Genomic DNA, 10566 nt, shown 5'->3' on the forward strand with positions numbered 1-10566 from the left:
ACCAGTGGTGGAGAGAAAAGAATTGTCTTTAAGTAGCTATTATAAATTCAACCTTTTTACATAACCTTAATATGTATTCTTAGAAAATAAACTTGACATTAACTGAAAAAAATTTCAACAGCTTAAGTTTGGCTGTGGACCCTCTAACCAACCTGGCTTAATTCCTCAGGTAAGTAAGGGGACCTTGGCCAGGAACGCAAGCACAGACTTATGGGATAAAACATTTGACTTTGGAACATTAATTCTGAACAATGAAATTAAAATCATTCATGAAATTCATGTGGATTTTAAAACAATTATACCATCATTTTGATAAAGCAATTATACCATCATTTTGATAAGTGGGATTGCCCTTGTGTTTGCTGTTGGCATTGGCTCTTTCCAACAACCACACATCCTGTGCCCTGGCTCCCTTTCTGCATTTGGAGGATTTGAGATTCTCAAGTTAGAATTGTGTTGCTAAATCCTACTTGTCTGCTTAGGAACTTGCCCTTTTATTAATTAATTTATTGATTTATGTTTATTGGACAATATTTATAGAATTATGATCATCTCATTTGTACAAATAACTTTCTTTATTCTCTGAGACAGCTTCTTCCACAGTGGAGTTGAGAGGCTGTGACAGAGTTCTGATGTTTAGTCTTTTACAAGAACAGCCTAGAGAAGCTCCCCATCACCCCACCCCAGTTAGTGTACAAAGAGCTAGTCTACCTACCTAAAAGGGTTTTGTTGACTCCCAAGAAGAACCTCAGATTTTCTCAACAGCCATATGCCTGCTTGGAAGAGTCTCTTTTGCTTTGGGCAAGACAACAATTTGTTGTTAGTAGACATCTAAAAATGATCATTGGAAAGAGGGGATGGGGAGGAAAGGGGAAAATGCTTGCTATGTTCTCTTAATATTTTCATATGATTGGCAGGGCCAGGTGATACTGTCCTTCCTTTAATCTTCATAAATGTTTTCTTATACGCAATGAGCTTTGTTCTCCCTCATTACACAGTAAACGCCTCTGTCAAAAATGCTTAGTTGGGTGAGGAGAAAAGTCTGTACCTGAGAGGAATCCAAATTCTGAATTTGAAGAGAGTGAAGATGAAGAATTAACAGGACTGGGCATGATGGCGCAATCACAAGTTTATATCAGATAAAGTTCGAGACCAGCCTGGTCTACAGAGCAAGTTCCAGGACAGGCTCCAAAGCCACAGAGAAACCCTGTCTCGGAAAACCAAAAAAAAAAAAAAAAAAAAAAAAAAAAAAAAAAAGTGCATTTTCCCCTTTAGTTGTTAAAGGAAACAATATCGTTTTCGGAGAGTGGAAACCTCCTCCTGTCCTGGGGGAAATCGGAAGGACGAAGACAGTTTCAGGAGGGGCTACAACTGCCTTCTTGAAGGGAAGCACTTTTCACCTCTCCTTGAATGAAGAGGGATCCATTTGCCACCTCCCTGTCCGGTGTTACAGCTGCCCTACTGCGATTCTGCCACAAGGTGGTGCTATAACTCTTCGGAAGTTAAAAACATCCACTTACAGCCTAGGGGATGATTTTTTTTTTTTCTTTTTAAATACAATGCGTATTTAAATAACTAAAGCATGCTTTTATTTCACAGTGTAATCTCTGTGCAGGTCTACCTGCTGTGAGGATTTTTCTACGGAACATAGATCATGAGACCTGAAATCACGGAGACCGAGGACGTAGTAGGAATCCTAACTAAGATTGTATTGACTGTGTGGGCACCTGGTGTTGAGCCTAGTGTCTCACCTGCGTGTGCTGGATGCGGACAGACCCGACGGCACCTTACAATGGTGATTTGGGAAATAAGGTAGCCTCTGGTAAGATGGGGACAATGCTCACTCACCATCTGCGGCCTGAGTTCACAGAGACGGTAATAAAGCTGGGTCATGGTCCAGGGCTCCCCGCTGCCAGAGCACTTAACCATCACCAGTACCCAAGCAACTGCAGGCTGATACTGTATGAATAATAAAGAATCCAGCGCCTAAGGGTCTAGCTCCGTGGTCGAGCCCTTGCCGAGCATGCTGGAGGCTTTATCTCCAACAACTCGGGGGCAGAGGGAAGGGGAAGCAAAGCCACTGAAAAACTAGAGGCATTTTTTGAAAAATGGACACGGACTCAACTGAGAAGATATTTATATAGTGCTGTTTCGACCGAACGATCGCAAAAAAAAAAAAAAAAAAAAAACTGTCAACAAACATGGACGGACTAGTTGCTGGAAAGCGAGGTTTAAAGAGAAAAAGTTTAAAGCAGGCGATGCTAAAACGTTTCTAATATTTTATATTTATATTTATTATATTATATTTATATTTTGATGCTGTCTCCTTATTGCTGTGCTCAAGTGACCAGGGACAGTTTCACCCACGAAAATCGTCTCCTTTAACCCTTCCTAGGATGCTAAGAGGTTTTCTCAGTCCCTTGCTTTTGATGAAAGATGAAGGGCGTCGGGGAGCTGGCTCATCAGTATATGTTTTCCGTACCATCACGAGGACCGGAACTCGGTTCCCCAGAACCCACACAAAAGTGCTGAGAGTGGCGTTGTCTTCCTGCTGTCCTACTGCTGGGGAGGCAGAGACAGAGACCCTGGAGCTGACTGCTCACCCAGTCTAGCCAAATATAAACCTCCGAGTTCCAGAGAGAAAGCCTGTCTCCAACCTGTCTCCAGACATAGTGGCACACGCTGTCGTTAACCTCAGCACTCCAGCGTCAGAGGCAGGCGGATCTTGGGTCTTTATGAGCTGGCGATCAGGCTGGTTTACAAGGATAGTTCCAAGCAATCCAGAGCTACTTAATGAGGCCCTGTTAATAATGATGACGATGACAATAATTTTTAAAAGTGATTAAGACACTCAATTTTAATCTCTAGTCCCTATACACACACACATGCACGCACACACGCATGTACATACACATGCACATACAAACACACACACACACACACACAAACGCACAAAATAAAAAAAAAACACAAAACGTCATAGGTCTAACTTTCTAAAACTCCTGTGCTATTCCTCAGCCCGGCTGTCAATGTGGGCGCAGAAAACTCTCCTTGACCACTGTGGGCCGTTTCCTACGTCACTGTTTTAAAAAACAGCCTTCTGTTCTTCGGTGCCGCTGTGATTTCTACTTCTTTATTACAAATTTGGAAAATGACGTTTGCTTTAAAAGAATGGAAAACAGTGTAGAATTATTTTGCTTGTTGTGCCAAAAATGGCCACTAGGGGGGCACCATCCAACCAAGTTTCTGAGTCAGTAGGGCCAGATGCATAGGCTAGTTAGGTACAGCAGCTGAAAATCTTGCACTAAGAGAAATAAACGCTAACGTAGGATTGAAGTTTGCTTTTATGTGTTTCTTTGGTTACACTGAGTGGTTCTTTTAATAGTCTATCTAATGAAAGTGTTTTCCAAAATTGATTTTTTAAAATGCATTATTCTATTTATCGTTTGTAATTACAGATGAAATCCATTAATCACAGACTAATACACAAGCCCTTCCTCTATGTCATTCTTTGCCCTGTGGGTTCCTACTTCCCTGGAGACTCCATGACCCCTGTCTCCCTCCTGGCTGACCCCATGTTCATCCGTGCCTGGATGGGTGGGGTTGGCGACTACAAGTTTCCCACAGCCGTAAGTAGTTTGGCCCTGGCGTGGGGGGTGGGGCAGATGCTGTGGAAGGGTAAGCCGTCTTGCTGGGCATGCTTCTTGCTTGGGCCTGGGCCTGGGCCTGGTTCTGGGTTGGAGAGCTATTGCCGCTGGCTCTGTGGCTGGGCCTGGGGCTTTCTTTGTGCTCTTTGTTATCCGTGGTGTCTGACAGTAAGGGCGAAGGGAGCCCGGGTCCCTTCAAAGGGACAAATGGGCTCAGAGATGGGAGGGTCGCTGGAAGACCGAGCCCAAGCTCCTGGAAGCCTCTAGAAAGCAAGATTACTCCGGGCTCTTCTGTTCCCTGGTACCTGTGCAGGCCTGAGTCTCCATGCGGAGCTCCCTACGTTCCTTGGGCTCCTACAAAGTCAGCGGCTAGGGTACCTTCAAGGCCAAAGGAATGTCCGGCGAAACTGAGACAGAAGACACAGGATAGAATCGGGAGGTCTGTTTGCTCTTATATGCAAAGGCATGACAAACAGCACAGTGAGTCAGCATCTAACCTCAAAACCATTCCGGTCCTTGAGTGAGCAGCCTCCTCTCCAACACGTGCTTGCCGCTGAGAAGCAGCCTTCCTTTCTATCTTGATGTTCCTGAGGTTGGGCGTCCACAGTATTCTTTCTGCTAGATAGTGTTCTTTTCTCACGGTCAAAATGCTCTTTCCCGTGGGCAAAATCAGAAGTCTCTCTCAGCCCTCAAGGTCATTGGAAAAAAGCAGAGAGCAGGCAAACTTGAACTCGGATGACTTATAAGGCAGAATTGACTCCAGATGGAAACCGAGTCACACATGGGCTACCACACCTCAGTTCCCGTTCTGACCCTCTGGGCCCACCATTCTGCATTGCTGAAGGCCTTGGCACAGGATACTGAGGAGGTGCCTGAGCCCCCTGAGGGCAGACCAGGTGCAGGCTACTGACATACTGAAACAAGGGAGTATGACCACACAGGAAGGCTACTCAGGTCCTCTCAGAACACACGAGTCTTCCGGGTGTCACGTCCTGCGTGGGCTGCATCTAGTGACACGGATGAGGTCAAGCCTGAGGACTGCAGCCAGCAGCTAACTCCCCTGAGGGTTGCTGGGAACTCTAGTGTCCAGATCGACGGGAGCTCTAACGCAGGGTTCACAGCATCGCGTGGAAGCTCCGGATAAGAGGCGACATTTTATTTGTGGTTTCTTGGCTACTGAGGTGGTAAGAGAAGCCAGGCACGGAGGCAGATAGCCATGAAGGTAAGCTGTGTAGTCATGGCTCCTCAATCAGCTGAGGCAGGAGGACTCTAAAAGGAAGTTAGCAGGCAAGGATCGGGAGCAGAGCCCCTGCCTAGGATCCCCCCAGAGAGGGGTTGTGGGTAGAGTTCAGCGATAGAGTATTTACCGGGCACGCAGGCAGTCTTAAGTTCAAACCCCACTCTACACAATCACTTTCTAACTCTGGGCCCTCATAGATGGGCTGGCGGGATAGGATCATGGTCGGCCCAAGGGAGGCAAACAAGACCAGTTTTTGCACAAGGCTAAGAACATGGCTTGGGATCCTGTCCCGAGGCAGTGGGAGTCTTTGGGCGACATGAAAGTGAGGAATAGGGGAAGCCTGGTGTAGGTGACACACTGCAGGTCAAAACAGGAGGAAAACCAGTATGGGGGTGCACAGCTGTAACCCCAGCACTTGGGAGGTGGGGACAAGAGGGTCAGGAATTCAAGACTAGCTCCAGCTACATCGTGCTTTGGAGGCCAACTTCTGCTGCTACCAGATACCCTGACCCCCAAACTAGCTGGGTGTGGTGACAGCCTTTAATCCAGGCGATCCAGAGGCAGAGGCAGCCTGGTCTGTAGAGTGAGTTCCAGGACAGCCAAGGCTACACAGAGAAACCCTGTCTCAAAATACACAAAAGCAAAAAACAACCAAACAAACAAACAAAAAAAAAAACCCAATGCCATCACTATGCCTGTACTCTTAGACTCTTAGTACTTAGGGGTAGAGAGAGAAGGGGCTGGAGAGGCAGGAAAGGGGGCACACCAGCCACACAGGGCCCTAAACTTAACCCCAACTGTAGCGTTAAGAATTCTGTCTTGTAGGTGTGGGAGCCCTCCCAGGAGGGCTGTGGGCTGGGGAAGGAGACTCCTCCTTGGCTGTGTCATGGGGAATATGGAGGGTCTTTGCCTTGTCTGATCAGGCTGCCTTCTAGGAATTATGGGCCCACTGTGTCCCTACAGCAAGAAGCCCAGAAGAAGGGCTTCGAGCGATGAACATCTTCATCTACTGGACTCACGAGGAGGGGGGGAGGGGTGAGCCTTGACCCAACCCTCCACACCCTGTAGGATGTTCTGCCTAATTCCTACTGGGGTATACGGTCTCCAGGTCCTGGACAGGTTGCTTCTAAGAGAAAGGGAGGTCATTTAAGGGTGGGAGGCAGTACATCCGTCATCCCTGACTTAGTACTGGAGCTGGCAACTCCCCCCCCCCCCAAGCACTGGATGGCCTCGTCATGCCTGGAGAGGTGCGACTAAGCCTGCTGGACCTGGCTAGGACTTGGGTAGGACATGGGTGGCACTTGCATCTTGGGACCATAGCCCTGAGCTGTGGAGCTGTGGTGGAAGTTGGGCCCGCTGCCATGTCCCCTGTTCCCTGTCCCATGCTTAGACCTGGCTTTCCCAGCAGCCTTAGGGAGAGATGGTGGTCGGCTGCAGGGCAGGAGTCTGGGGATTGCAGTGTTTCTGTCCCTTTTTTCCGTAGGGTGAGTTCCGGGTGGCCGAGCGCAAGGTTGCCATAAAGCAACCAAAGCGGGCGCTGGAGCAGGGCCTTGTGCGGGAAGTCTTTGGCTCAGACACTGCTTGTCAAATCTGCCCAGTGCATCAAATCCTGTACGAAGGCAAGGTGAGCCGGAGCTGCCGGGGTTGCCGGGAGAGAAAGGGAGAGGGCCCCATCCTCACGGCTCCTTTTCCTCATCAACTCCAAATTCCCACCATGGAGAACGGGCCAGAGCTCATCCTGCGCTCCCAGAACCAGCTGAAGGCTATTCAGGTGAGCTCAGCAGTAGCAACTCTGATAATGAACACCTGTGGCCAGAAGCACGAGAATTTTCTGTGCTTCAGGAGTCTCTGCGGCTCTGGGTCCTGATGAGAGAACTTCTGGGCCATTGGCCACAAAAATGAGCCTCCAACGACTCCCTAGGGCCATGGGCTGTCCCTTTGATGTGGCAAGCCTTCCTCCTTTTCCCTCCCCTGACCTGGAAGGCTTCCTACCAGAAGTCTCTGGAGCATACCCATTCGTGTGAGCCAAGGGAGCTTCCAGCGGCCCTCTGTGCTCATTTCCCGATGAGCTGGACCTGAGGTGACTGGGTATTTTGGCCCCATGTTGGCGCCTAGCACTACACATTTAGCTGAAAATGCCTTTTCCCAAGCGCCTTCAAGGCTTTGCAACTCTCTGCCTTGCGGTCCCTATGAACTTGTGGGCGAACCTCCGGATCTAGGACTACACTTCCTATAAGGCACTGGGGCTCAGCTCTGTGCCTGTGGGTTGCCACATTCCGGAGCCTGCTGGGAGTTGTAGTGCAACTGCCTCAATGCCCCAACTCCGTAGTCTTGCAGTACGGAGCCAGGGCCCACAATCGGATGTTTCCTGTGTGACGCTGCCGGCTGTGCCCTCACGGATCGGACTGGCGGATCTGTAGCATCCAATCCAGACACACACGAGAAGTGCCTTAGAAAAAGGTCTGGGTGGACAGCTGGGATGCCACCGCTAAACTCCAAAGCCTTAAGGGCGGGACCCAGACAATTTGAACCCCGCCTCAAGTGTTGGGTCTCAGGGCTCAGCCGTTATCAGGCCAGATCCCCGGTACTCCCCAAGATGCTTTTCCCCCTTTTCTGTCCTTGCTGCAATTTGAAATAAAATGTCAAAGAACAAGACGACATTATATCAGGTTAACAGCGCCACCTAGGATCCTGAGGGTTCTGCACATTTCATTATCAGGGGTCTCTGACCTGAGGGTTCCTTCGGTACTTTAGCATAGAATCCCACTTCGGCGCAACCTGAGAGTAGCCACACCAGATCTGTCAGGGTTTTCCCTTCTTGCAGGACATTGGCACCCAAGCCCTGTTCCTGAAGTCCTTGACTGCTCTGTCCCTTCTTGTGTTCCCCTCGGCCTGATCTCCCGGCCTGGTCCTCTCTCTCCTGTCTCTGTCCTCCTTGCCTTCATCTGCTCCCATCTGACATCAAAAGCCGTATCTGTAGGTGTGCTTATCTTATATGGGTTTCTATTGCTGTAAAGAGACACCGTGACCACGTCAACTCTTATAAAGTAAAACATTTAATTAGGGTGACTCGCTTACAGTTCAGAAGCTTAGTCAATTAGCGTCATGGCAGGGAGCACAGCGGCCTGCGGGCAGACATGACAGGGACCACAGTGGCCTGCAGGCAGACATGACAGGGACCACAGCGGCCTGTGGGCAGACATGACAGGGACCACAGCGGCCCGCAGGCAGACATGGCAGGGACCACAGTGGCCTGCAGGCAGACAAGATGGTGGAGTGGTAGGTGGGAGTCCCTCCATCTTGCAGGTTTGGGGGATAGCCTGCTCATAGGGCACCTCAAAGCCTGCTCCACAGTGCCACACTTGTTAGAGCAAGGCCATACCTAATAGGTTTTCTGTGTCACAATAATAGTTTTCTCCACCAATGCAGTAAGCCAGATCAAGCTGAACTGAAAAAGTAAAAGAACAAAAGAACAGGTTTATTTGAGCAAACGCAAACTTCTGGGTGAGCTCTCCAGCCCCAGAGATCGGGGCAGGACACACCTTAACTAAAGCAGGGAGCTCAGGCTGAGGGATGGTGACTGTCTGCCACAAGTCAGGTTTGTGCCCAACTATGGTCAAAACTGACTGCTTTCGGTGGAGTCTTGGGCTACTGGCAACTTCAGGGGAGGAGCCCCTCAGGGGCCAGGAATGCTGTTCTGAGCCTTTAGGTGCCTTTTCTTCGTTGGAGATTCTGAGAGGGCAGGGTTTGAGAGGGAGGAACGGGACTTCCCAGATCAAGCAAGAGTGAACTGGTTCCAACCAAATACTACCCACTCCAACAAGGCCACACCTCCTAATAGTGCCACTCACTCCGAGGTTACGGGGCCAACCACATTCAAACCTCCACATTCTACTCCCTGGCCCCCACAAACCTGTAACAATATCATAATGCAAAATGCATTTAGTCCAACTTAAAAAGCCCCCAGAGTCTATCACAGTCCCAACAATGTTTAAAAGTCCAACGTTCAATGTAACTTCTGAGGCTCATGCCATCTCGTAACTATAATCCCCCATAAAAGCAAAAGCAAAAACAGGTCACATACTTCCAACATATAATGCCACAGGCGTTGAATCTACTGGAACTGGTTAGAATGGTTGTCAGCCATCATGTAAATGCTGGGACTTGAACCTGGGCCCTGTGAAAGAGCAAGTGCTCTAACCATTGGGCAATCTCTTCAACTCCATCCTCTTCTATTTGCTCCCAGACCCAAGCCCAGGCAATGGTACCACCCCCTCACAGGCAGGGTCTTCCCATATCAACGAGACAATCCATACAGACACACCCACAGCCCAAGCCAGTCGAGACATCCCCTCAGGGGCAGTGTGTTGTGTACTTTTGTGTGTTGTGTACTCTTGTCACAACGTTCATGTGAAGGTCAGGGATAATTTGTGGGAGTCAGTTCTCGCCTTCTACTATGGGGACCCTGGGTACGGGACGTAAATAGTCAGACATGATGGCAAGCAACCTATCTGCTAAGAGAACTCACCAGCCCCCTTTTTTAGTACACAGATAGCTATTAATTTTTAGTGTGAGGGGGGTGTGAGACAGGGTTTCTCTGTGTAACAGCCCTGGCTGTCCTGGAGCTCTCTCTCAGGCTGGCTTCGAACTCGCAGAGATCCACCTGCCTCTGCCCCCAGATTGTTGAGATGAAAAGCATGTGCCACTACTGCCCAGTAAGATACTGCTATTTACTATTCTGTTGGGTGCTCTGTGTTGTGGGAGTCATTCAAAGAAAGAGGTCAGTCCAAGACAAAATGTTTAGGCCTGTGTGGCAGTAGGAAGATCCAGCCTCTGGCGGACTGGACTGAACAGCTGTACAAAGGCATATTAATTAATTACTGCACTAAGTTGATTTTTAGATAAACAAGTTCCTCATACCAAGGTCCCTATTCCAATTCATCTGCTTCTCCAAAGGAAGGCATCATGCCCCGGCTACTTCAGTCCTTGGTATGTGCCATCTGCAGTGCTCAATAATCCAAGAGCTTCAGGTGCGCCAGAAGCATTTATGGCCAACGCCGCGCAAAGGCTGTGATCTCCCCCACAGGAAAAAAAAACAGTTTTACAAATCCCAGAAGACACTCACTGCTTCCCACAGTGATTCTTCACGTCAAAGCACTCTCAGAAAGTAACTCTTCACTGGGATGTTTTCCCCTAGATAGTCACTGCTCCATTCCTCCCAAATTCCATTTGTCTCTGACATTTCTGTCCATCCCAGCCAGAAAGGGCATCCACACCAAAGACGACTTCATCGAGTGTGCTTCGGTGAACTGCCGAGTTTTTAGGGTGGGTTACAGCAGCCAGCATGTGTGACTCAAAGGCAGTTGCTCCACTAGGAAGCCCCCACCCCAACACCACCGTTGTTGGGGACCAGCCCCAACAAAAAACACATCTCACTAGCATAGAGGCGTGGGAAAAATAAAGACACACAAGACCTGATTCCCACCAGTTATCCCTGACTGCCACATGACCGTTGTGAAACAATAGTATCAGGAAGGAGTTTCAGGGATTCTTCAGATCCCGAAATTACCCGTGTTTATTTTATCTAGCAGCTTTCATATCAATGTAAATTGGGGGAACAGGTAACAAAAGGCTTCATTAATATTCTGTTGCCCAGGTAGCAGGATGACTCAAGTCGGG

General features: G+C 48.9%; 1 protein-coding gene across 1 annotated transcript; it reads left to right on the forward strand.

Annotated features, from left to right (window-relative positions):
- The first annotated feature begins 1827 nt into the window (after window positions 1–1827).
- Window positions 1828–7263, forward strand: LOC119804068 (branched-chain-amino-acid aminotransferase, mitochondrial-like). The gene is given in 8 exon segments (XM_042054300.1): window positions 1828–1961; window positions 3479–3616; window positions 5811–5875; window positions 5878–5922; window positions 6074–6096; window positions 6099–6170; window positions 6371–6658; window positions 7225–7263. Coding segments are annotated over 8 exon segments (804 nt in total).
- Window positions 7264–10566: the final 3303 nt, after the last annotated feature.

Source organism: Arvicola amphibius, chromosome 18 (assembly GCF_903992535.2).
Source record: "Arvicola amphibius chromosome 18, mArvAmp1.2, whole genome shotgun sequence".
In the NCBI taxonomy this organism is placed as follows: domain Eukaryota; kingdom Metazoa; phylum Chordata; class Mammalia; order Rodentia; family Cricetidae; genus Arvicola; species Arvicola amphibius.